General features: G+C 42.1%; 3 protein-coding genes across 7 annotated transcripts; 2 read left to right on the forward strand and 1 right to left on the reverse strand.

Moving 5' to 3' along the window:
* Positions 1-2,185: 2,185 nt before the first annotated feature.
* ZC2HC1C (zinc finger C2HC-type containing 1C) lies at positions 2,186-4,215 on the reverse strand (the record flags this gene model as incomplete). The annotated part of the gene is given in 3 exon segments (XM_057428625.1): positions 2,186-2,353; positions 3,021-3,510; positions 3,512-4,215. Coding segments are annotated over 3 exon segments (1,362 nt in total), but the record flags the coding sequence as incomplete, so codon positions are not given.
* A 195-nt stretch (positions 4,216-4,410) lies between these two features.
* ACYP1 (acylphosphatase 1) lies at positions 4,411-5,919 on the forward strand. The gene is made up of 3 exons (XM_057428627.1): positions 4,411-4,446; positions 4,987-5,181; positions 5,579-5,919. The coding sequence occupies exons 1-3, from the start codon at positions 4,411-4,413 to the stop codon at positions 5,792-5,794; spliced, it is 447 nt and encodes a 148-aa protein (XP_057284610.1). The 3' UTR covers positions 5,795-5,919.
* A 569-nt stretch (positions 5,920-6,488) lies between these two features.
* On the forward strand, positions 6,489-27,269 carry MLH3 (mutL homolog 3). 5 transcript variants are annotated; one of them, XM_057428689.1, is made up of 13 exons: positions 6,489-6,561; positions 7,336-10,688; positions 14,191-14,289; positions 14,935-15,005; positions 15,979-16,083; positions 18,146-18,218; positions 18,874-18,945; positions 19,921-20,029; positions 23,267-23,426; positions 24,625-24,648; positions 24,850-24,931; positions 26,166-26,317; positions 26,949-27,269. In XM_057428689.1, exons 2-13 carry the CDS (start codon positions 7,406-7,408, stop codon positions 27,018-27,020), a joined length of 4,302 nt encoding a protein of 1,433 aa, XP_057284672.1. In that variant the 5' UTR covers positions 6,489-6,561; positions 7,336-7,405; the 3' UTR covers positions 27,021-27,269. The 5 variants fall into 5 exon arrangements, 3 of the variants coding, with proteins under 3 accessions (XP_057284672.1, XP_057284674.1, XP_057284675.1); XR_008974818.1 differs by lacking the exon at positions 24,850-24,931; XM_057428691.1 differs by lacking the exon at positions 14,191-14,289.
* Positions 27,270-27,372: the final 103 nt, after the last annotated feature.

The following is a 27,372-nucleotide window of genomic DNA, read 5'->3' on the forward strand; positions in this document are numbered from 1 at the left end:
AGTTGAGCGTGAGCCATGTCCAGTAAGCAAGCATCAAGCTGATGGGAGTCGCTCTCCTGCAAGTGCACTGCTATCCTCATTTCTCAATGCTCTGCAGTTGGGAAGCTAGGTGCACAGACTGGATTCCCTTTGGATCTAGTGGAGGATGAGGGTTCCTGACGGAGGATGCCCTGTGCTCTGCAAGCTCATATGTGCCTTAGAGGATTCACGCTATCCAGGTTGTGCCTGTTACAGACCACAGATTTCACACCAGCCAGCTATGCAACCAAAAAAGCAGTTTAAAGCAGCACCTTTGTCTTGGGCTGGAAATAGAAGGGCAAGTGAGCAGAAGTGCCTTTTGAGCAGTTTCAAACGCTTTTTACTTCTCCCCTTCTTGCAGTGCTAGCTCCCTATATGTTGGTCTCCTGCTAGTATTGCTACTGAGTTGTTTCAGTGGAACACAATTTATGCCTGCTTTGACACTGGCTGAAAACTAGTTTGTCATTGTCGGTTTTTGTTTTGTTTTGTTTTTTAAGGTTAAAGGGTGGAGTGGTTTGGAGTTTCTGTTTAAATAAATGTTTAATCTCATTCTCCTGTGTGCAGGTGTCTTTGCTATGGGAAAAAATGTCAGGTTTTGTGTCCCTTCATTAAAAGCCCAACCAAACAACACAGCAACTCTTTTCTCTTGCTGCAGCATCTCTTCCTAGTGACATCAGGGAGTTCTTGTGTGTGTGTTTATTTCAACAGTGTGAGTGCCAAGTGGGAAATGAATAACAGGAAGAAAGAGCTTCAAAGGGAAAAAGTACCTGTTCTCTCCAACAGCTTCTAGTAAGCATTAAGGCCTACAGAACGGAGAACATGCCTGACACCTACTCAGCCCACTGTTCCTATATTTGATGTCTGTCACTTCTCACTTTTTGTTGGGGCTTCTAATAAGTATTGAAATGTCTTGAGAGGCAAAGCTGGGCTAAAGACTTAAAATTCACCAGAGATTTGGATTGAAAATGCAGCATGTCTATGAGAGGGGGATTGTACTGCAGTAACAGAAGAGGAAGCTGAGCTGGTTTGAACAACATAGGCTGAGTAGTGCCAAGGAACACTAACCATGATGGCTAAGTGGCAGGATAAATATCTGTGCTGAGCCAGTTTGTACTGCTCTCTTGGTTTGTACACTCGTACCTGGCTGGCACAGGGCAGCACTGACCCTTTCTGGGACCTTCACACTTTTCTAGGGTGTGCTAAGGGCACGTATTTATAGGACAGAAGCTCTCCGACTGTTTTCAGGAGTCAGGTCCCTCCACTGAAGGCTGGAGTGTTTCTTCGTGCTCAGCTTCTGGCTAGTCCAGTTTAGTAGTGTTTGATCTTTTCTAGGTTCCCAGGAGCTGCTGCTGCTGCTGCGTGACTGAAGGACTTGCAAATGGAGCTGATGGAATTTTTTTGTTCCAGGTTTGCTTCCTGTTGCAACTTTCTCATACAAAGTGTTCATTTTTACTTTTCCTTGGCTGCATCAAAAGGAGCGTGACCAGCAGGTCGAAGGAGCTGATCTTGCCCCTTTACTCTGCTCTTGTGAGACCTCACCTGGAGTACTGTGTGCAGTTCTGGTGTCCTCAACACAAAAAGGACATGGAACTCTTGGATCAAGTCCAGAGAAAAGGGCCACGAGGATGATCAGGGGACTGGAGAGCACCTCCCGTATGAAGATAGGCTGAGAAAGCTGGGGCTGTTCAGCCTGGAGAAGAGAAGGCTGCGTGGAGACCTCATAGCAGCCTTCCAGTATCTGAAGGGGGCCTATAGGGATGCTGGAGAGGGACCCTTCATTAGGGACTGTAGTGATAGGACAAGGGGTAACGGGCTAAAACTTAAACAGGGGAAGTTTAGATTGGATAGAAAGAGGAAATTCTTTACTGTTAGGGTGGTGAGGCACTGGAATGGGTTGCCCAGGGAGGCTGTGAATGCTCCATCCCTGGCGGTGTTCAAGGCCAGGTTGGACGAGGCCTTGGGTGATATGGTTTAGCGTAAGGTGTCCCTGCCCACAGCAGGGGGGTTGGAACTAGGTGGTCTTAAGGTCCTTTCCAACCCTAACTATTCTATGATTCTAAGAATAAACAAACTACTCTTGTGATCATTTGAAAATAACTTTTCCACAACAGAACTAGTTTAATACAGTAAAAAGCAGAATCACCAGATACAAGCAGACAATCAGCATCTACAGTTGGGGCAGGGAAACATAATCTGGGTTTTTGATGGGAGGCAATGGGGGGACTTCAGACATCTCTCTCTTGCCGAGTACTTGTGGCACCTCACACACCTCATGCATGGTCTGGATGAGAACTGCATGCTTCTATTTCCAGCCGTTCTTTCTGGGTGGCTTGCTCTGCAGAAGGGAAAGGCAGTCAGAGCAACTGGCACCACCATCAGCCTCCATTCGCAGTCTTACATTTGGGGCCCAACCCAGGCCACCCATCCCTGGGCATTCCCCATTGATGTAAAACACTTCCTGAGAAGCTGAGTCCTACACTGGAGAACAAAAAGACCATCACCAAGGAGGATTTGAAGGAAATACTGAGAGAGGCATCAATACTTGGAAAGAGCTTGAGTATAGCCAGAAAAACAAGCAGCAAGGCCAAGGAATCAGAAAGGGTAGCTATAGCTGCTTTGCAGAAACTGAGATGCATGTTTCCGTTGCCTTCCTTTTCACACCCTGTGTTACTACCTGCGTTTTCAGTCAGTTCCGTGCATGCCACAGAGTTTTACTGCAGCAGACCCAGTCTGCATCCTGACTACAGCAAGGAATGAGCCTTATCCGGGAGTACACCTGTGACGCATTACAGAGACAAGTCAGTTAGGACCCCAGCCCCCTATCTGTTAGATTTAAAATGGATTTATTTATCCATTTGGCAAGAACATTTCAATAACTGCATTGTATCCCTTAGCCTTGTGTACATGTGAAGGCACTTGCCTCTCATCAGAATTAGATATGGGGGTAGAAGGAATGTGAGCAGTAGGTGTGGATCAGGGGAGGCAAAAGGACTGCATGTTACCTCAGGCCCTTCCGAGTCCTTCAGCTGCTGTTACTTTTCCAGTTCTGTGCCTTTAGCTCTGACCATGCTGCAGTTAAACACTTTCCTCCTGGAGCCTTGGATTTTGCTGCAGATACTTACATGCTTCTCAAGCCTGGTGCAGAGGAAGTTAGGTTCACAGATGCTGCACTGTCCAAACTTCCCCTGCTCCACAGCACTGCCAGCCTGCATGCATAGCACCTTTGTGGATGGATGGTTACCAGAAACTTGCTCCGAGATGGCAGAGCGAGAAGAGCCACATTTTGGGGCTGGCTTTGAGCAAGAGGCTAAATGCTCCATTGGTATGTGGCCTTGAATTTTGCTGTTGCTGGCTACCAGCCTCTCCTTCTTGTGTTTCCCCATAGCCAGCTCCTAGGGGCAGAGGGTGGTGCCAGGCTTGAGGATAACAGCCTCTGCAGACTGCACCCCATGCAAGACCCCATCGTCCGGCCTGGCTGCACCTCTGAAGACTCTCTTCAGGGTACTTTGCAGCCATTTGCTTATGGGTCCTCTCCACTTCCAGGTACCTTCTCTTCCCTGTCTCAGCAAGCTATTTCTTTCTTTGAATCCTCCTAAGTGACTCCTTTGTTCTCTCCAGCTTCTCTCTGAGGAGGGCCTTTTGCTTTTGGATTTTCTTTTCCAGCTTCCGTCCATCTGCCTCCAACTTTTGAATGTAGGGCAGCTGCCCCCTGTATGGGGACGCTGACTGTTTAGATTCTGCTGGCCAAGGAAAGAGCACTGCAGCTTGTTGATACCCCCCTTCGCTCACTGAGCTAGGGCTGCTGTTTGCAGCTTCCTCCGTGTATGGGGCACTTCCAAACTGTGCTGTGCTGACCACTGGAACTCTCATACCCTGCTGGTGAACAGTTGGTTTCGGGGGATATGCACGGTCCACCCCTTTCCGCCTGGCTACTGATCTAGATGGTGGAGTGCTGGTCTGGCTGGTGTTCTGCAGTTCACCTAAACAGAAATCTCTGTGCTTGGATCTGTATTGACTGTTTTCTGGGGCAAGAGAATAGGAATATTTTTGGCTCTTGCAGGCATAGAGATCCTTTAAACCTTCCTCTTTGCCAGGTACGAGTTTATGCTGAAAGTTGCTCTTCTGGTGTTCCAGCTGGGAAACAGGAACAAGCTTAGTAGCTGCCCTCACAGAATCCACTGGTGGAGACCAAGCTGTTCAGTGCTTGAGAAAGAGCCTGAGGTTAAAAGCAAAGTCATTACAGACTATCTTCTCCAAAACTGGACAATTTTTTCCCCAACAGTCTATACCTGGAAGCTACAATGAGAGGCTATGATAAATATTAGCAAAGGTTTTGTAACTCTTCTGGATTCTGTAAATCTTTACAGTCCTTCCATCTAGCAAGCTCCCATGATGCCAGTCCCAATTGCTTATGCAGCCAGAAATAACGTATGATTGTATTTTACTTTCTGTGTGAGCCCTGCCTTACCCTAGTAGCAGCTGAAGTATGCTGTACCGCCAGAGAAACACCTTCGGGGAGCGTTGCTATTTCCCATAACGCATGCCTTCAGTTCTGGCACTGTAGAGCTGTCAGTGTGGCTCTGACAGGCACTATCGGGTAAAGCTCAGCCCAGTCTTCCTGTGGCTCGTTCTCCCACATCCCCCGGGGAGCATGAGGTGCCCTCACACACCGTGGGGCTGAGCGCTCCGCGGGACCCTCGGCGCTGCCACCCACCCCGCTTAGAGTCCTGACACCACCGCAGGGACCCGGGGAGCCCGCGTCCGGCCCGCACACAGTGCGCGCGGGGACCAGCTCATGGCGCAGCTCTGGCCCGCGGGCGGGCTCCCGATGGCTTCTCGGTTCTGAGAGCTCCGCCTCTACGGCCGAGCAGGAGCGGCTGGCGGGGGAAGGGGGCGGGGCGAGCAGGAGTGCATAATTCATGAGGAGGTTTAAGAAGGGACCGACCCTGGCTCTTTATTGGTCCGAAGGGACAGCGAGGCCACGCCCCCAATGCCGGCCGCTCCGCGCCGGCGCAGAGGATTATGCGGCAGTTGCGGCTGCCGCTGGAGGAGGTGGAGGTTGATGGTGGTGTAGGCGCCATGGCGGATGGCGAGGGCTTGCTCTCCGTGGACTACGAGGTGTTCGGCAAGGTGCAGGGCGTTTTCTTCCGAAAGTACACTCAGGTGCGTGGCGCGGTCTCACGGCCCGCTCCTTCCTGTGCTTGTCAACCGGGTGCTAGTGCACTCCTCTGTCGGGGCCTGGCCGTCGCCACGGTATGGGCCCTGGCTGCTTCTGTGGCGGGGTAAGGAGGCGTTGGGGCTAGGGGCTGTCGTCTGTCAGCGCTGCTGGTAGCCTGTGCTGCGTTATGGAAGCACGACTGAAAAGTGTGTTTCAGCCCCAGCTTTTAATGTGGAATAATATCGTGAGGAGTTGACTGAATGGTCTGCTGCTTCCCTGCAGCCTGAGCTGTAGGAAACTCCTCAGGGGACTGCATCTGTAGCATGAATTCCTGGAGGTGAACGTCCTGTCGCTTTCTCGCAGTTTGGATTAATCTCCTTTTGCTCTGTGTTGTTTTCTCAGGGGGAGGCTAAGAGGCTCGGCCTTGTTGGTTGGGTCCAAAATACCAGCCATGGCACTGTGCACGGGCAAGTTCAGGGCCCAGCTGCCAGGGTGCGGGAGCTGCAGGAATGGCTCAGGAAGACGGGAAGTCCCCAGTCCCGCATCAGCCGAGCAGAGTTCAGGAACGAGAAGAAGATTGAGGCGCTGGAGCACGACAACTTCCAGATCGTGAATTAGGTTTGTCCAGGAAGAAGCAAAATCTGGATCATGAGCTGCTCTCACAACACCTGTACTTATTCAGGCAGTTTTAATCTCTGGAGAACTTTTATTTTATTGAATTTCTAATTTATTGGCTTGTTGTACTCTCAGTCTAACTCTCAGCCTTTCACAAAGCTTTGGCAGGTGGAGGAGAGTGGGCTTTCTTTACTGAAGGGGCTGCCTCATGGCACAACCTCTCGTTCTGTCTTTCCAGTGCTGGTTTTCAGTGGCTGTACCTGGGCAAAATTTACATCCGTGCAGTGTTGTGCTTGCATGAAGGACGGCATGGGAGTTGCTGAAAGATGTTATTTTGTGCTCTGAATGCCTTAGAAAGAATTTACTTTGTTCCAGAGTTTATTTCTTTAGAATAAAGCTGCTTCGAGCATGTTTCCTGTGTGGAATGTGCAGGCTGAGTGGGTCGCAGCCCTTGGATTGTCATCCCGTTGACAGTACCCGGTGTCACGAGCCGCCGCTCTAAGGGGCGTAGGGGGACGGTGCCGTTTCCCTGTCTGCGACCGCGGTGGAACCCGGCAACTACATCTCCCAGCATCCACCGCGCGGCCGGGTCCCAGCTCTCCGCAGCCTTCCGGCTCCGCGGCCGCGCATGCGCTCCCTGGCCCGGACCGTCACTGGCTGTTGGCCTCTTGCAGGACCCGCGTGCGGGAGCCCGGCAGCCCGCGGCGGTTGGTCTCGCGCAGCGGTTCTTGGTGGGGCCGCCCGCCCTCAGGCTGGCGGGAGCTGAGGGGGTGAGAGCGGAGCGGGAGGCTGTGGGAAGGGCAGGGCGGCAGCGGCCGCTACTCCTGCACGCCGCGGGGACAGCGTGTGGTAGCGAGCCGGGCGCGGGGGGTCGTTGCCCTCCCGGGGCCAGGGAATCTGGGTGCTGTCACAGACGGAGCACCAGGTCCCTGGAGAGGGCCTGCAGCACTTGCAAAGCTGCGTGGGGAGCTCTGCGTGAGGGGTGCGAGAAGAGTGGTGTGTCCCTCGAATACCACTAGGAAACCAGTAGGCATCAAGGACTGGAAAATAGCAGGTTCCCTTTCTCATAAACAGCTTGCTCAGCGTCCCGCACCCATTCCCAAGCGCAGTTTGTTGATATCTTAGACAAGTTGCAGCAGATGCTCCTTCGCCAGAATGAGGCATTGTGGACATTGAGGTACAAATGAGAGGAAGGCAGCTTTCTGCCCAGTTCTTGGTGATGCTTACTCTGTATTTTTGATATAAATGGAAGCAGAAGCCTTTTGCTTGCAGGTTCTTTGAGTTTTGCCTCATCGTGGTTGGAGATTGGGTATGTTAAGTTTGAGAATCAAGTATGTTGTTAGTAGGGGGCATAGACATGGTGTTCTGGCCATTGAGCCTGAAGGCACCAGCAGTATGTGGTCAAAGCCTAAACAGGAAAGTAGTCATCAAAAAAGCCTCAAAATACCAGGGAAACTGAGAAAGGTGTATTTATGAGGGCAATGCAAGAAATTAAAGTTTTTTCAGGCTTTTCTATTTTTTGCTTTGTTTTTTTCCCTTCGCAGGTTGTTGTTTTAAGGAACACGGAAGAGTGAGCTCTCTGCAGTTTCTTCAGTTCCTCATCTGTCTGATGTCATGATCGAACGTTTGGTGGAAGATGTGCGAGCCAGGCTGCGCTCTGGAATGACTGTCAGCTCACTGGGGCAGTGTGTTGAGGAGCTTGTCCTCAATAGCATTGATGCCAATGCAACATGCGTAGCTATAAGGGTGGATTTGGAAGCTTTTAAGGTCCAGGTGGTGGACAACGGCTCTGGGATGGGGAGAGAGGACTTAAATGCAATGGGAAAGCGGTACTTCACCAGCAAATGCAAATCAGTGGGAGACTTGGAGAAGCTGACGTTCTACGGCTTTAGAGGGGAGGCTGTGGCAAGCATAGCCAATGTGGCCAGCATAGTGGAAGTTTCATCTAAGACCAGCAGGACAGCAAAAACATTTGTGAAACTCTTTCACAATGGGCAAGCACTGGAAGTCTGTGAAGCTGAATTGAGCAGACCAAGTGGTGGAACTACAGTCACTGTGTGTGATCTGTTCCATCAGTTACCAGTAAGGAGGAAGTGTATGGATCCTGTGTTGGAGTTTGAGAGAGTGAGGCAGAAAGTAGAGGCTATTTCACTGATGCATCCCTCTATTTCACTGTCTTTAAGGAATGACGTTTCTTGTTCTATGGTGCTTCAGCTACCTAAGACAAGAGATGTGTATTCACGGTTTTGTCAAATTTATGGACTTGGCAGATCCCGGAAGTTACGAGAAATAAATCATAAGTCTGTGGGATTTGAGATAAATGGTTATATCAGTACTGAAGGGCATTACAACAAGAATATGCAGTTCTTATATGTGAATAGAAGGCTCGTTTTAAAGACGAGACTCCATAAACTAATTGATTTTTTATTAAGAAAAGAAAGTGTCATTTGCAAGGCAAAAAGTGCCCCTGTAAGCAGACAGGCTAGTCCTAGTTGCCACCGTTGTGGCCCAGAGTTGTATGGGATCTTTGTTCTCAATGTGACCTGTGCGTACAGTGACTATGATGTGTGTCTGGAACCTGGAAAGACTCTAATTGAGTTCCAAAACTGGGATGTTGTTCTAACTTGCATAGAGGAAGGAGTGAAAATATTTTTGAAACGAGAACATTTATTTATTGAACCATGTAGTGAGGACATCAGAGAATTTAATGAAGATAATGACTTTAGTTTGTGTAATGCTCCAGTTCTGAAGCCCTCACTCCCTGATGAGAAGAGCATCCAGGACAGTTTTAAGAAAGCATGTGATGAAATTGTGGATTCCTATGAAATGTGTAACTTGCAATCAAAAGATGTCAAAAGGACATCTTTTACTCGACAAAAATCTTCAAGTCTTATAGAGTCAAATAAAAATCTACAGGAAACTGAAATCACCCCACATCAGAAGATTGATGAACCATCTGATCCATGCAGAAACAATAAAGCAGAGATTCCAGTGCCCAGCAAAGATGACACAGCTTCTGATTTCCTTATATCAGATATCTCAGAGCAGGGGCCAAAACACACTAGCAGTTCCCAGAAAGCACCTGATGCTCATCTGAAACCTTCAGGAAATCTTTGTTCCTCTTTCAGTGAAGGGGCCAGGTCAGAAATAAGAAAAATAGACAGTTGTGATGACCTGCAGCATTGTGCAGAGAATTACATAAAAGACATGGGAAGCCAGCAAGGCAAAGTAGTGCAGAAGAGCAGTAAAGTCTGTACCTTAAATAATGATGTTACTCAGTTGTCATCTGAGAGAGGAGACTCTGCTGAAGTAGCAGTGGGGTCTGGAATTGTCTCTGGAAATTCACTGATGAGGCTCTGCAATGCAAGAAGAGAAGACAGGGAAACAGCGGACTTGACAGATAATGCTGGAAGACAGGCTGTTAGTTCAGTACCATTAAAATTGTGCTCTACAGGCCTGATAACATGTGTTACACAAAAAGAGCCCCCACAAGAATGTGAACAAACAGAAATAAATCTTGCATTGAACATGCAACGTAGACCTGGCTCTGTCAGTGCCAAGGATGTGTTTGGCCAGAAAGTAAATTTGCAGTCTTTAAATTCTAAGGATGCTTCCAGTAATACAAATAAAGAATATGTACCTCTTTACACCAGGGATGTAGGCATAGCTGATGGTAGTGAGTGGTTACAGAACAACACTTTGTCAAAAGAAGGGAGTAAGGAAGCAGCTGTGCCTATTGCCACCAGTAAAATGCATTATGAGACATCAAACATTTCAGAATTGCCACTGGCAACCTCTTCAGGTATTCCTCACAATAAGGTTATAAAAAGCAATAGAAGACAAATAGCTGTGCCAAGATCTCAGCCCTCTGTGAAGCTGAGCTTGTCCACACAGCTAGGTTCGTTGGAAAAGTTCAGGAGATATTATGGGAGGGACAAGTGTACGCTACCAACACCGTTGTCACAGCAGAGTGAATTTGATCTCCCCGTTTTTAATTCACAAGCTAATTGTGACTTTTCAAGGAATGATAATGACCATCATGGTAACTTGGGCACTTGTGAAACTCCAGCTGTGGAAGACACAGATTCTGATAGTAGTAGCGAAGTTGTTTCTTTAGGGTATACTTTATTCTGCAGTGGAGCAACTTCAGAGGACAGACAAGCCCTTTATCAGAGTCCTTTGACATTGTCTGATTACTGTCAGGTTAGTAACAACCACACAAGTTGTAAAAGATCTCCTGGATCATTGTCATCTAAACTGTCCAGAATGAAAGGTGACCACAAGGAATTAGAACAACTTCATGAACAATTCCCAAGAGATTCAAGTAGAAAAGATGACTACTCTTTTGTTCCTGGACCTTCAAATAATGATTTTTCATATAATGCTTGTCAAACATATAAATCCTCAGTGGAAACAATGGGGGACTGTAATTACAGCGTTTCTAAGGCGGATGCATGCTGGCAATCGGACAATACAAGGCTGGAGTCCGTGAAAAGTACTGTCAGTGCATCACCTCTCAGCAGCATAGAAGAGGAGTACACAGTCCCTTCAAGCAGTGTTTTATCATTACCTGCTAAAAAGGATTGTACTGATGCCATCCATAAAGATAAAAGTACATTAGATGTACCCTCCGAACAAAATTTGAAAGATACTGAGGCTCCCCACACAACCTTCCTAAGTAACTTGGAATTCTCTGCATACAACACAAGCACAGGGGATCCCAGGAATGAAGTGTGTTCTGACTGGCTGCAAGATTTTGATGTTTCATTGGGTAAGATGATATACATCAATAAAACAACTGGACTGAGCACCTACAGCACTCCTCCTGTGGCAGGATTTCAAGCTGCCTGCATTCAAGATATAACAACAATGGCTGTGAATGTTGTTTCAGAGAGCGGTAAGAGGGATGGTGGTTGTTGTAAAAGTAGGATGAGGAGAACTGTTTGTGTTATGGAAGGTGCATAAAATATTTTCCTGGCTATAAACCGTCAGGTTTATAGCCACTGCCTTACAGGTAACAGCTGTATGGAAAACAGGAAAATGTTGGGAACTATGGAGACAGTAAAACATTAACCTTCAAGATATTAAATATATTTTTTTATAAAACAGTAAAAAGAAATGTCAGCAACTTGTCAATTAGCAGACAGCTGTCAAGTTTCCACCAGGCATAATGACATTTAGGATCATCACAGTTACATGTAATTGTCATATGGAAAGTGAGAAACATACCTCAAAGTAAGCCTACCGGAAAAATATTGTGGGTTTAACCATTTTGTCCTAACTAAGGACTATGTTATTTTCCTAAGAATCTGTTGTTACAGAGAGCCCCATGTTAAAATGATCTTTTTTTCAACCAGCATTCCAAAATTAAAACAACCCTTGAAAATGAACAAAAATCTGACTCTTTGTTGAGAATGTGTAGGCTCCTTTCTGCAGATTTTGCAAGGCTGTTTCTTCATACTTGGCTTTGTAGGAGCTGTGGTGCAGCATCGTTGGTGGTTCAATGGTGGAGCTTTCCAGGGGTGAGAGGATATTACATTGTATTGTTTTTTCAGGGGTGTGGTGTCCATGAGCCCTCATTGATATATGTCAGGTTTGGATTTCTGTGCCTTCCTGGTCTGGCTCAGCAGAATACTGTCTTTGATAATTTTTCCTTCCATATATGTGCATCTGTGTTCTAAGTTGTTCTTCATTCTGTCTGTAGTGACCGAAGATGCAGTCATTCCACATGTAGACTATATTTTCTACTGCATAGTTTGTTTTGAAAAAGCAGTTTGGACTTCTTTCTAGATGGTTCTTCTGTGACATGTTTGCCTAGTCAGTCATGATAGATGATGATTGCGTTTTGTTCCATTTTTGTCTGACACTTCCTGGTGCAGTAGGTGTTTCAGTTGTTAAGCTATTCCCTTTTAATTACAAGAATTTATGCCAATAATTCTTAATATTTGTTGTGTTCCATTGAAGTAGATTTGTTACAAGGTGAAGACCATCTCTGTTTCAATTAGGTAAAACTACTTGCAAGTGCAAATATACACTCCTTGTTTAACACTTTTAATTTCTGTGGTTTACCAACTTCAGTTGCCCACAGTGCTGTTTAGTAGAGAGCCAAAACACTGAGATGAGGAGCTTGACTTTCTGTACAAAATAGTTTGGATAGTGCCTTCATTTTTATGAAGAGAATACCTCACATACCCTTACAGTTTCAGATGATGTGTGGTCTGTAGTCTTTGAAGATGTATATTGTGTTACATGCCCAATGGCGATATTCTTTCTTAGCCTTATCATTGGTGTTACTCTCCATTGTATCAATGTTGCCACTCTTTCTTAACTCTATCAATGGTGTTATTCTTTGGTGAGATATATGCAGCCTTTTTTCTTTTCTTAGGTTGAAGGTTGGACCTCCCAAACCTTCACACAAGGTGTTTGAACTGTGGCTAGACCCTATAGATCTTAGATTTTCAAAGTTCAACAACTGTGTTCTTTCACGTGTTTCCAAGCAAATTATATTCATTCTTTTATAGCCATAGGAATAAACATAACTGTGTCCTCACACAGCATTCATGTCTCTCGAAGTTGAGCGCTGTTTTGGCCTGCTGTTAAGACCTAGAAGAGGGATCATTTCTTCACTTGCTATTGTATGCTTTCATTTTGCTTTTTAAAGAAGTATCAGTAACCCTATGGTATTGACTTAGAATTTCACAGCTCCATGATTTAGCAATAACAGCATCTCATACACAAGTTTAGGGAAATTACATTTGTTTATGACAGATGAATAATGCATTTTCCGTGTTGATAACGGCCATCTGCCATCTTTTCTAGTCAGAAGCCATGTACTCAACAGAAAAGCTAGATTTTGAAGGTTAGACTCAGGCACCTTTGTACTGGTTAAAATGAGTGCTACAGGAAAATTTATCAAGCTTCATTTCACCATCAGATGCCTTTTTGAATAATCTAATACTATGCATTTGTAGTAGGCTAACATCCCAGTTCCACTTGGTCTTCATTGTTATGCCAGTTGTGTTTGCATTTGTAGTTACCTTTGTTACATTATTGACTGATGTATTGTTACAGTAGTGTGTTTTAATGATCTAATTGGAGCAAGTGAAAATGAATACTCAAATATGGTAATAGTATGTGGTTTGCATGTATAAAGTAGATACATTATTATCCTCAGCACTTTTTCTGATGTTATGTGTTATGTTAGTAACATCTCTGCCAGTTTCAAATCCTCAGTGGCCTTTGGACAAGAGAATCATAGCTTTATGTCCTGAACAAGGATTTTCCCTGCAACAAGAAGCAGGGAGATGACTCTATTACATGTATAAAATACTGGACTTCATATAGACAATAGCTGTTTCTGTGAACTTGTGAGAGGATACCTTTCCATGACAATATCAAAGTTCTGTTGAAGTCTGAATGCAGCGGCATTCTTCAATTTGCCAGTTTGCTAGGATCCATGTCAGGCCATCTTGACTTCTGTTCTGGGGTTTGTGACAGTGTGATGCTGAGTTACTCTCCCATGCTGGGCTGCCAGTTTGGATTCTGGAAAGGATTCTCGGTCCCCAGGGTACACCATCATTGGTCCTTACTGGAATAGAGCCGACAGTCAACAATCTACGGACCGGTCTAGGATCTCACAGAGCCTTTTTACAGTGAGCTTATCAGCACGCAGCTGGTTTTCTTTGGCCTTATCACTCTGCTGCTTTTCCTGAATGCACACCCTTAATTTCTCAGTAGAAAGGAACTTTATTGATTCATTATTATTTCACAAAGAATAGAAGTCTGAATTGTACCAAAGGAAGGGTGAAATGTTTACCACTGTGCTGGAAATCTGAGCCACTTTGCCTAATAATCTTGATAACAGTGCAAGTTTGTAATATCCTTAAATCATTTCTGGGTGGGTAGGAACGTGCTGTTAGGCAAACACTGGTATCTCATGTGGTCTCACTGACTTGTAATTTTCAGTTTCACAAGATCCTGATAACTGTATTAAGTATCAGTGATAGACTGACAGTTTTACCACTCAACAGAGAGAATTCAAGAGTATTTTGATATCTGAGACTCTTATAGGCCTTCTCTTTCTTTGGGGATAACACTTCTGATTGCACTAATTCTGGAAATAATAGTTACATGTTTAAAGCAGCAGGAAATTTTAAGGACAGTCCTGCAGAAGGCACAGTAACATTTAAAAATACATTTCCTGATGCAGGTGTGTCTGATAATTCTCAGCTTTTTAAGTATGTGCTGTTCTTCCTCAAGGTTAGATTGCAAATTCTGTGGGATTCTCTAATTTGTGCAGGGCTGAGCAGATGCTCGTTTATCAGAATGTAACAATTGTATGACTTTTTGTAATTTTGCGTGCTGTTGAATCTGCAGCAGTAAATTTATATTGTGTTTAGGCATTCAGTTCAGGTGCCATCCGTTTAGAAGTGAGATTGTGCTACCCTTCCTTCCTAGACCTCAAAAAGAGAAGACTCTAGCAAGCCAGGATCTGAGAGGTAGGGCCAGCTTTCCAGGACATGGTGTTCTGTGGTAAAAACAAATCAGAGAATTCTCCCAGATGTCCCAACAGGAACCCAGAATTACTCAAGGTCTGTTAACAATGGGACCGTGTGAGTCATCTCAAATCTAGAACTGGGAAAAAAATCTTTTAGGGTTGAAAGCAGGTTAGGGGATACTTATTTACAGGATGAAATAGCCAGTTCTTTGTTGAATTATGTCAGCAGTTTGAAGAATAATTGCCTACTCCCCTCTTTGTACTCGTTCCAACCTTGGAATGTGAAAAATAGCTTCAATCCTCACTTTTTTTTTTTTTTGTGGTGGAAAGAATGAAATCATCTTTTTGGTATGTGGCTTTGTCCAGAGGAAGTGGGTAGCTAAACAGGTCTTTCTTTCCCTTCCCTTCCCTGCGCACCCCCCCATCCATTTCCAGGGCCTGTTGAAATGTGCTGTAGCATGTTTAGGAGTCAGAAAGCTGCAGTGTCTTTCCTAGTTAAAACAGACTTCCGTTATTTATTTGTACATTCAATCCTTTTTATGAAGAAAAAACCCACATACCAACTTCTGTGAGGTAAAGGTACCCAATGCATCTTTGCACCATCTGTTGACGGATAGTCTCTGTGTTATCCTGTGCTCTTTCCTAGATACTGAAGGGGAGTCTCTCCAGTCATTGCTTTCAGAATGGGATAATCCTGTTTTTGTTCCCTGCCCAGAGGTAAGTGTTAGCTCGCATCTCATGCTAAAATAGCGATTGTTTTAGCCTTCTGTTATATTCTGACATGGGGATCAAAATTGCAGATATTGTAATTGTTGCATGTAAGTCATTCACTGATATCTTAGACTGTAGACCTTCTAGTTATATTTTTATATATTGTTTATATGTAAGTCATTGTCCTGATTTATTCAAAGTCAGAGAAGCAGATATAAGCCTAACCTTTTGCCTTATGTCATTTCAAACACAAAACATTATTGTAAGATGTCTTTCCCTCTACAGAGATAATAATCTCTAAATTAAAAGTTTTTGAATGGCAAAATTGCAATATAGTGTCTGTCATCTTTGTGGACAGAGCTTTCTCATCTGGGATGCAATGAGTCTTAAAAGTGCATTTTACTATAGTTGGTTTTATAGCTTGGCAGGATTATAGCATGTGAGAGGGACACAATGTTTGAGCTTTTACAAAAAATTCCTTTGTTGTCATGAGGCAGCATTATCTTCAATCAGCATGTTGTGTGTGTGTAAACATACGGATGTAACCATGTCCACCTGCAAACAATAGGGATGGAGTAGCAAACCACCTGCTGGTGAGTTTCTGAAAAGGAGCCATTCTATTCAGTTGTTGCTGTGACGTGTACTTTGACTCATTTCAGGGTAATACATCTTTGTAGTGCAATCCGTTGAGACCCCATGTAAGGTGAGAATTAACTTCAGCTTTTGTGATAAGTACTTGAAATCAGCTGGATGCATTGAAGTTAGTAGGTAATACCCAGGTGGGAAGGTATGTGGGAAGGAAAACAGGGATTGCTGAATGTTATCTTTAGCTAGTGCTGTTCTTGTGGAAGCTTGGTTTGTCAAAATTCAATTATTTCCAGTTTTTCTTAAAGCTGGTTTGTTTGGGGTATTTTGTGTTTGTCTGGGGGTTTTACAAAATCCTTTATAGCTTGCTTGATCCATAATTCTGTTTTTACAGATAGCCATTGATGTGACCAGCAGTCAGGCTGACCATCTGGCTGTGAAAATTCACAACATCTTATATCCTTATCGTTTCACCAAAGACATGGTTCATTCAATGCAGGTACAATATGATCTATTGCTACTTTTCACGTGCAATTTCCCACTCAGGAGATGTGATTTACTAATGTTTCTGACTGGTGGGAAAGAGGTACCTAGGGAAATAGTATCCTTAATTTTCACAAGCACAAACGACAATTTTTGTTGCTGTGTGATAGCAGCAGGCACATATCATGTCAGATCTTAGTATCATCTCATGGTTGATGACTTCCTATCTGCAAGTGACTCTAAAATTCCTTGACTGTAGGGTTAAATCAGATCAAGAGGCAGCCCTGTTGCCACTGCTTAGAAACAATGTTAACTAAATGATATTTCAGTGGGCAGTTTTTTATATTTAATGTAGGCATTTGTATAGTTTGTATTCTTCTGAAATCTGTCTTCTGTATCCTCCACTTTTATTGACCTTAGAAATTTAATTCTTCAGCAGAGTGATTTCAAAAGCAAATCCCAGATTTCATGGAAAGACTTGAAACTCTACTTTAAGATTTATGTCTGCCCTCAAAAGTGATTCTTAAAAATGGCATCAGAATATCAAGTTTAACTGTTTTAAGTGCTTCTTTATAAAATGCTTTAAATGTTACCTTAAAAGTTGATGTAAACGTATAGCTTCAACTTACATTCTTTGATGGTTTGCCTGGATAGAAATGCTGAAGTGGATTCTTCCCGTCTTGCATCCCAATGACAGAAGGCCTGCAGGCCCCAGGCAGCATTATTGACTTGCAGTCAGGCTGCTGACCTTGAGATTGCAGGTTCTGACTGTGTGGGGTATGGTAATGTTGATCGCCAGGGTGAACATGGATCCAAATGATTCCCTTACTTATGTTGTGTGTGTAAGAATAACAGGAATAAATAATGTTATTACAGTAAACAGGTTATGTTTCACAAAGACAGAAGAGGAAAACTAGGAAATAGAAGGTACCATTTTTCTGTGCACTCATAAGAACTGTTTTTTAAAACTTACTGAGTGGTTCTGTGATTAACTTTACTTTGTGTAATGTTTTCCTTTGTATGTTTTTAAGAAAGTAAAGCTAGAAGAAATTACCACTTCCCTTCTCTGAAGAAGCTAAATACTGCCTCCAATACCCTATAGCAATTTTGAGAATCTCTCAAAAGATCAAAAGCAAAAAATGTTGCATCATGCTACAGGAAAAGAATAAAAATAATCATTAGCATCTTCCATCCCTGCAAAGAAATAGGATCATCTATTCATTTTTACCTAGAAGGTGAACAATACACATGTTGTAAGACAGAGAATTCAGAGTGAGCTCTAACTATGTGACTCGAGGAGAAATTCCTCCCACATCTATTGATTTAAATCTAGCAATAAGATACTGAAAGCATTGTGCATCCCTGCTCAGTATTCCCTGTAGCTCTGGTTTATTTCTGATGCTTGAGGGGAAGGAGGAATCAAGTCACAGGGGTAAATTCTACATCAGAAAATGAGGGGGATTGAGAAATGCTTCCTGGCTCCTGCAGATGATTAGTCCAAGTCCTTAAAGACATATCAGGTTAAAAAGATTATTTACATTCTCTTTTGGTGATACCAGCAAATCAGATACTCGGAGTCATTTTGCACGGCTTTAACTCTCAAATCAAGGAGGCTTCTACATGAGCACTTAATCTGTTCTGTGAATTTCCAGCTCTACCTTAGAATTATTAGAGTGCTTTCCTTTATGATTCTCTTTGGGGAAAAAAAAAATAAATCCAAAATTATTTTACTGCATATTTTGAAACTTTCTTTTAGCTCCGGACTAAACTGTTTCATGACCAATTTATCATCATTTGACTGTCTGCCAGTATTGTCTTTTAACTTAAATAATTACTGCCTTTTCCATATTTTTTCCCCTCACTGTTTATGAAGAATAATTACATACCTTCTCAGTCTCAGTTTTGCTAGGCCAAATTCTTTAAGCCTTTGTGATTAGAAAAGCTGTGGTTTCCACTCTCTTAATCATCCTATTAGCACTTCGTTGCACTTCATCCCTTTTGATTGTCATCTTCTTTTGTTTATCTTCATTTAAAAAATGGTTTACCATTGGATAATGATTTTTCTGAGTGTCTTACAGGTTCTTCAGCAAGTGGACAATAAATTTATTGCTTGTTTAATCAACACTAGAAATGAAATGGATAAAGAGGCAGGTGAGAATGGTTATTGACATGAAGTTGAGGTTTCTGTCAAGCACAGTTAGATTGCAGAGAGAACCCTGTCCTTGTTTCTGTTCTCTTCTTGCCTTGGGATGATATTATGAGTAGAGAAAATGTTAGTCTTCCTTTGAAATTTCCTGGATCTTCTTTATCTTTATTTTGGACATTGTTGAATGTTCCTAGTGCCTTCAGATTAGTGTTATAAAAATAGATTGTACCTGAATCATGGATATCTTTCAGACTGCTCACAGTATCTGGATATATTCATTGTTGAAGCTTACTGAAGCTGTACAAAAAAGGTATTCAAAACCAGTAGGTTTTGTAACATTTTTAAAGATTGTATTAAACAGACCCATTTGTGGGTAACCTCAGGTCTCATTCTGACGTTAGATGAACATGTCAATAGACAAGAGTTCCTGACTCAATCTAATTACCTTAATTTAAATGCCAGTTTGGATCACTGCATTTCTATTCTGTAGTGAGTGATTTTATGTTCTGCCAACTCACCTTCCTCCTCACTTTATTTCTGGAAAACTGGCTGATAGTTGTCTTCTAAATGTGCCCTCTAGGGAGCAATTAACTCTTCCTGATCTGTGCAGTTGTCTGGTATGAAGTTGCCTATTTCTCATCTGTTGTGGTGCATTTTTAGATGGAAACCTCTTGATTTTGGTGGACCAACATGCAGCTCATGAACGGATCCGCTTGGAGCAGCTTATTGCAGGTGAGGATTCAGATTGTCTTAGGAAAAAAAAATAAATCAGTGCACAGAAAAGTACATATGAGCCATCTGGAATATATGGAACCAATAGGATATTCATTTGTCATCTTTATCCTGATCCCTAGGAGCATGCAGGCATTCAGTATCTGTAGCAGTCATAGTATTGGCAGCTGAGAATTGTTACAGTGTTTCCAGAATTAGAAGGTACCCTTCTTACCCACAGAACTATCAAACTAAAATAGTCCTGACGTAATGAAAGAGCAGGAAGACTGATAGGAAAAACAATGAAGAGGAAATAGAGCAACATCAATAAGATTATGTGGTTATGCTGTGAAGAATAAGACATGGTATGCAGAGTAAAGAGCATAGTTCATTTGGTTCCTTTTTAGCTGAATACTGTGCTCAAAGCCTAAAATTTCCACAATCTGAAACTGTTTGCAAAGGGATAATAGTCTTCTCTGTGAGCTCATTAGCCATTGGTTTCAGTGTTAAAAAGCACAATAGTCATCCATCAAGTACTTAAAAATCATTGACCTTCTGTTTCATCAACAAATACTGCACAGTTCCTGCAGAGAGGGTTCCCAGAACTCTGCTCCTTTTGGTCAGGTACTGAGAAAAACTTAAAGACTAAAGGGAGAAATGCTTAATGAATAGTATTTTAATGCCATTTATATCAGATTTTTCTGTGGAAAAATTGCTCACTGTGAGTTGGGCTAAATATATCAGTAGTTTTTTTGCTATTTAGGGTCACTGTTTTTTGGAACTGGTGGGAAAAAGCAAAGTGGCATTAACCAGCCCTTCCCCAGAGACTAGATGTCTAGTTTGTGACATTCCCAGTCCTCCGCAAGTTTCAGGAGAAGGCATTCTGTGGTCACTTTTTAATCCAAACAGAGGATTACTGCCAAACTGTAGGGTCATTAAGGGTAATGCCTGTGTAAATATTCTAAGAGGGGATACTTCTAAACAATTCATTCACAGATTCCTATGAGAAGGAAGCTGCAGCATGTGGTAAGAAGAAATTACTGTCTTCCTCCATCTCTCCCCCTTTGGAGATCAAAGTTACAGAAGAGCAAAGAAGAGTTCTACGGTTAGTAATGGCCAGTGGCTCTAAAGTTTTGGGGATGGTCTCTTGACCAGGAAGATCTCTCTATGTTGCTAAGTTAACATAAAGCTGTTGGAAAAGTAGCTGTTGACTCTTTCCTGAGCTGAGACCAGTTAGTTTTATCTGTGCTGGGGAAAAGAGATATGCTTCTCAGGCACACTGTTACAACATCTCATGACAAAACCATGTGGTGCACCATTTCTGTACCTCAATATGCTGTGGTTTCCCTGGGAAAGGAAACCTTCACATGTGGGCCAGAAGAGGGCCAAAGCTGTCTCCAGTAGATGCTGCTGTCTGGGGCTCATGACTTGGGAGTGTGTGCTGGAATGCAGTGCCCATAGTGACAGTCTAGTCCACTGATTTAACAGGCACTCTTTGAGAAAAGAAGGATGTGGTATGGAAAGTTTGTATTGTGAATCCTTCGAAAATGCATTCCTTAATCCTAGGTACCTGCCAAGAGTAACTAATGAACACTGTTTCCCAAATGTTTCAGAATGGTGGCCTGGCAACTGTTAAGATACTTAACTTCTGTACTGAAAGAGTTTAGATACAGTTTGTTGTTGGATTATGGCAGACCTGTTGGATACTAATCAAACTTTTTTCCCCAAATCCCTGTCTCATCTGTCACATGAATTTGTGAGGGTATTTTTTTCCTTGCATTATTCTTCATTTTCAGGTGAGGCTCCATCATAATGTTCACAGGACTACTTCATTATTCTAAACCTGCTCTTGTTTGTTATGCCTGTGGCAAACTCGGCAGCTTTTAACTCACTCCTTGTTAAGATTGTTGCCTCTTATAGGGAATACACTTGTTTGTGTAAAGCCTATTTTGGGTGTATTCCAATCATAATAGTATCACTTCTGTATCCATTTGGTGTATTTGTGTGAGAGTGACCAATGCCAGAAATTCCAAAGGAAAGTGTAAAGCACCAATATGTTCCACCTGCCCTAGGGAAAAATGTAAGAATGTATGTATTGCTGTTCATAGTAATATTTGAATGCCTTTGTTGCTCCCACCTCTTAATCATCTTCTTGCTAACATCACAAAATTTGTAATGCCTCTTGTTCATGAATTATTTTTGCACTCATCTTTGAATGTCTCATTTCTGATATCTGTGCTTGAGACTGGATGGCCAAAATTTAATTCAGTATACCAAGTGAGGGCATCCCATTGATTTGCATCGGAGCTTTGCAGTTGTGCCCGTATTTTCTGTCTATAATATTAACACCTGATATTTTGACTGCTTTTTTGGTTACTGCTGCTTGCATGAGCTGCTTGTTTATTGAATGGTCATGACAATTAAAGAGGTTTTTTTTTTATTATTATTATTGCTGTTTATGTAGAAGCCAACAAAATATATAAAGAAATTAAATTATTCCTAATAGTTTACATTTATTTGTCTTTGGGAGCAGTGAATTCAGTTTTCCTATTTTTCATTATAGCTTTTTCATTTGTTCTACTGGTTTCCTTCACCTTTTTTCTACTTGTTTTAAGTTCTGATTGAGTTCAGTGTTGGCTTTAGTCTCAGCTGACCTAAGTAATTTTCTGCTTGACCATGTCCCTTCTTTTCCACATCATTAATAAACAATTATGGAGATACAGATCAGGACTCATGTCATGTTGAACACTGACCATCTGTTGCCAGTATACCTTTTTCTTCTGTAGTCTCATGACAAATGTTACTTCTCTATCCATGATAACTTTTTGCATTTGCATTTCTAGCCGCTTTTAAGAGGTCTTTATTTGAAAGACCAAATAGTTTGTGTGAGCTAATTTTCTTCATCAGCTAAATCACAAACATACTATGAAAATCAGTACTATAAGGAAAATGAGAGACATGGATTTCTTTTAAGGACACTGCTTAAATTATTCAGCACAGTGGATGCTGCTTGTGATTTTCAGTTATCACCCAAGGTGATGCAAGAGCATTACTGGTGCTCCCATATACTGATGTTGGCTTACTGGTGCTTTAAATGTGCTGCTCTTCAATTTGTCAGTGTTATTGGCAGCTCATTTCTTTGCAATCACTTTGTGAGATTATCCTTACTAAAAAGTTGAGAAGTACTGTGTAAAAATAGGAATTCTGTTATTGTGTTGGCAGAGCATGATTGTATTCTGTGGTAAAGTTGGATGTAATGAGATAAATTAACTTCCCCAAAAGACCTTTCTCTTCAGCTATACTTGCTGTTTAATAGGTCAGCTGAACCTCTGGTTCACCTGCAGCTTTGCTTCTGTTGTCTGCTAAGCATTGTAGTAATGCATTGTTCTGGTGACTCTCTTGAACTTCCTTTCTTTAACCTCTTAAAAAGAGAAAAAAAAAAAGCCTGTTTGACTTGAATGGCTGCTTGGATTCTGTCATTTCACCACGATGGGCTTTTTCTGCCTTTCTCTGCTCTTGCTGAAGGCTCTACATTTCTTCTTTTTTGGGGTGGAATTGCACAAGTCATCTCCATATGGAATCTAATAATTGTATTATTCTCATGACTGACTTTAGTAAGTGTAGATTAGCTTCTTTTTTATTTAATGAATCTGTTCTCTGAGATTGACCTGCAGCACCTTCAATTTAAGTGACTATTCCCTGAGTTAATAAACTATGTAGTGTTACAGTTGTTTTCATTTTGAAGGCAAGTTCTCATCTGACAGTGAAGTCCTGTTTTTGTGTGTATTTTTCCATCCACAGGATGATATGTCAGGTTAAGTAAAGGTCATTCTTTCCTGGGTTCTCTTTGCTTAATGGGATGTAAAGTTCATTAAAATTTCTTACAATACTTTTTTCATTGTAAGTATTTGTTATTGAATTGATGTAAGAATTTGTTATTGATGTCAGTTGAAATCGCAAATTTTTAGGTTAGGCTTAAAGGAATTTTTTTGCTGTGTAATTTCAGTGTCTGGAATGTTTGTGTATTGAACCAGGCCCCTTGTGCATCTTTAGAAAAGATAGATTTATAAATTTAGACATAAAGTTTCTCTTCACATAACACAGGAAATCTTAGATCTTGTGGTTGTGGAATACAAAATATACCAGTTGACTGGAGTGAAAAAATGTGGCTGCATGTAGGCTAAAAGGGCAGAATTACTAGAACCTCATGATGCATGGATTTTGAGATTGGGAACTGTTACAAAAAGAAACATGTATGTGGAGTACGGAAATGTACGCCATGGAGACAGAGCTACGGTGGTTGATGTCTCTTTCCTGATTTTTTTTTTTTTTTTTCCCTCAGATGCTGCTACAAAAATCTGGAGGACTTGGGTCTTGAATTATCATTTCCTGAGACCAACAGGTCCTTGATTCTAGTGATGAAAGTGCCACTGTGTTTTATAGAAAGAGAAGCCAATGAATTACGACGGAAAAGACAGCCTGTCACTAAAAGCATTGTAGAGGTCAGTTGTTGATATGAGTGAAATTGTGTTACTGGGTCTTGTTCTGTATTAATGGCCCAAGGTATTAGAGTATCTCTGTTATGAGGGAGACAGTGGATGAAATCCCTTGGCAAATGTGGGTGCCATCCCTTTTAAGTAGCTAAACAGTCCTTCAACTGAAATCCCTGAACTCTAAAGAAGCAATAGGAAGCTGTTCCAGACTTGGACAGTGGAGAAGCTGAGAAAAAGAGTATCTAGTACAGATGTTTCAACAGTTCACAGCTCATGAATGCTTGAATGAACAGTGTAATGATTAATATTGCTGATACAGAAATGTTGTTTATTAGGGTTTAAAGTTGTTTTCCTGAAATCTCTACATTCACAGTACAGCTTTCTAAAAGCTCTGTTCCAGATGTTCTGAAGTTGGAGGAAGAAATTGCTGAACTGATTACTTGCAGTTTCCACTGCAAACAGTTCTCCACAATCATAACTGCTTCAAGGACTGCTTAAAAATTGTTTCTGGAGTACCATAATCAGCCACCAGGCTGAGCCACTGTGAACCAGGCCAGTCTTGCCATACATCTCTTTTAATATGAAAAGAAGAAACAAAAGAAGATGCTTCATCAGATGACATTTTCTTTTCCAACCTTGTTACAATTGGGAAGAACTCAAAATTCACTCTTTTGGTGTGATTTAGGAGCCAAGAGCACTAGAAGTGGTGGAGGAGGGGATCAGGTCTGTGCCTCACGAGCATTCATTCTTAGCTGATGCCTCAAGATCTCCTGAGCATTTTGGCAGATCTATTCTGCAGTCTGTTTTATTTTAATTAGGACTAGTAGGGCATATTCATGATTGATTATGAATTCATTGCATGTTAGACACCAGAAATTAGATCCACATAGACTATTATACAAAGGAGAAAGTGCAGCTATTCAAAGATAACAAATTCATTGCATTAAGAGTTCCATTATACCCATTCTACAGATAGGGAACTTGTGCAGAGAGGAACCAAGTGATTAGTGTAAAGTCTGATAAGATACTTGTGAGAGGTCAGGACTTGCACCTAGATCTTTCACACTGTGGTCAGTGTACTCTCAACAGCATATTTTTTCCTGGTTCTGGCAGCTACACAGTAAATTACACACAGATGAGGACAAAGCAGGGTATGGGTAATGAAAGAGAGAAATAGCAACTGATGATACTACTTTTTTCTTTCCAGGAGCTTATTCAAGAGCAAGTTGAGGTGAGTTGCCATTCTCTTTTCAAGTTGACTATAATAATGCAAAGTTTACTGCATGAACCAAAGGGACCAAGTGTGTTAAAACTCAAATGAGAGAGATGGAATCCACTAGCTTTTCCTCAATTTTAATTTCCTTTGTGTTATGGTTCTTCCTTTTTCTTATATTAAATGGAAAGTAAGATGATGTTCCCTTACTGCTTTTAGCTAGTGCAGAGCACAGGAGGAAGAACACGAGGGACACTGCCTCTGACATTTCTGAAGGTGTTAGCTTCCCAGGCCTGTCATGGTAGGGAAACTATACTTTTCTTTTTTTCTTTTAACCCTTTTTTTTCTCTACACAATATCCTCCCTGGGGAAGTGGTTTCAAATGTCTTTGCAGGAATTCCAGGACTACAGACTGTGTAGGGATGTCTACATAGTGATGAAGAGAGAATGTTATGGTCAGCACTGTGAGGGACAAGCAGTACTGCTTTGATTTATCCATGTATGGGCCTAATGTGATTTCCAGCCCTCACATGAAACACAAATAAAGTTCTGAGATACACTCATCCATGTGAGTTCTGAACCCTTCCAATAACAGCTCTGTGAAGGGGCAAGGGGAGGTGTTAGAATCTGCTTGAAAGCAAGCAGGAAAGAAGACTTAGACACTCTACCCAAAAAATATTTTTTATTTCATATAAGTATCAAAAGTACTAGTTTAAGTGTGCCTGGGATCTTTAAAATATTTTTGGAAGGAGTGCAGTAAGAATTTACATCTTCTAAGGGACTATGCCTTTCCAGCACCTGGAAGTGAGCACTTCTTACAGGTATAGACTGCAGTAGCTCTAGCCTCTTGTGGCAGTTCCTGTGCCATATAAAGTATTAACAAGATTATGCTGAAGGGGTAAACATAAGCCAAAAGCGTCTATTTTCAATGCATCCTACAAATGGCAGGTAATTTATAAAATATTAAATATATTAATGTTTTTATCTAAGGAAGTCCCATGGCTGAAAGGCAGATGGTCTTGTGTGTCAGCAAAGGCTAAAGATTGCAAAACCATCTGAAATTACTCTTTAATATTCTGTTTGGATTTCCTCTGTATGCCATTAATTGCTCACATGTAAGAAAGGATTTATTGGCAGGGCTGGCATTCGATCTTGGAACTGATTCCTGTCAGGAGCTGGCCCATTGAACCAGTAAAACCTATGGAACTGACGTTAGCCATCCTCTTGGTTTCATACTTAAATTTGTGAACTGGTTGTGTCTTCAGCCATAACACACACACAATTAAAAACAAAACGAAAAAAAATTTTACCATCCATCAGACTTGGGTTAGGTGAAAGTTTAGGCCATAGCAAGCTGATACTTACACAGCAGGCTGGTTTAATTTTGCTAAGCCAGAAGTCTGCCATACTGCAGCTTCCCAGGTAATCTTTGGGAGCTGCCTTGTTTTCTATGAAGAGCACAGTGTGGAGGGAAGGCTGCTGGAGGCTTGCATCCTCTTTGGCAGCGCCTGCAAGAATTTGTATCTTTTTTTCAGGCGCTATCAAGTTCAATGAGCATTTGACTTTGGAGGAGAGCTGCAGGCTTATTGAAGCTTTATCATCTTGCCAGCTTCCCTTCCAGTGTGCTCACGGAAGACCTTCCATGATGCCTCTTGCAGACACAGAACATCTACAGCAGGACAAGCAGGTACTATGCAGGACACAGATATACCTCTGATAATCCACACTCTGGATTAGCAGAGGCATGTCATGTATGCACCTGTTGAAACTAGAATGGGCCAGTTTGAAACCATCACCACTGGCTTTATCTTACTTGAATATTTTACACAGCTGTTATCTGTAAGATAAAACTTCAGGACATAAAACCTCTGTCCTGCAAATACTTTAGCAAGGATCTTACCGTATTGCATTTGAATAGTACATTGACTTAAATGGCATCCACTAATCTTAATCAAATACTTAAAAGTGTTAGCAGATTTTAAGTGTAAAACCTGGAAAACATAAATTCTGATACTCTACTAGTGGCAAACAAAGATGCTAATTAAACAAACACCTACTTCCTCAAAGTTTAAGATGCTATGATATGGGGGAAAAAAAAGAAAAAAATAGCAACATTAAAAAAAAAGTCATTACTCCTTCCCTTTTGCTATTACTGTGCTGTAATAAGTTATGAAATTGAATTCTTTTGAAAGTCAGGTGGGACTTTGAATTAGATATTAAAACCCTCAGAAATTACGCTATTAGGGCAAAGAGTATGAAAGCATTGAAGCTCATTTACTTGGTTATGATTTAATGCTTCTTAATTTTCCTCCCTCCAGCCCAAGCCCAACCTGGCTAGACTGCGGAAGATGGCCCGAGCATGGCACCTCTTTGGAAAAAAAAGAGCCTAATCAAAAAAAGCAGACTGTAAGCTGCAACCACCTGGTATTGCTGTTGGTATGAGCCAGGCCCCCTGTTGTTAGACCTCAATGCCCTGTGTGGAGCCAAGTTTCTGAGCCACTGCAGTCACTGAAGTTCTGCTCCAAGTACTGACCTAAGCAGCAGAGACCAGCCAGGAGAACATGACAGGAGGAGCCCACCCTTGTAGCTTGAAGAAGTGTCTTCACATCGAGGAACTGCATCATAAGCCGGCACCTTATTATCAGTGCCATTCACAGTTACTAAAGTGCTTTTTTTTTTGTCTGCAAATGCAGCACGATTCTGTATAAGAGAGACTTTAATTTATTTTATAGTGCTTTGAAA

Source organism: Pezoporus wallicus, unplaced genomic scaffold (genome assembly GCF_028554395.1).
Source record: "Pezoporus wallicus isolate ANWC-B61680 ecotype Strahan unplaced genomic scaffold, APGP_CSIRO_Pwel_v1 contig_3486, whole genome shotgun sequence".
Classification (NCBI taxonomy): domain Eukaryota; kingdom Metazoa; phylum Chordata; class Aves; order Psittaciformes; family Psittacidae; genus Pezoporus; species Pezoporus wallicus.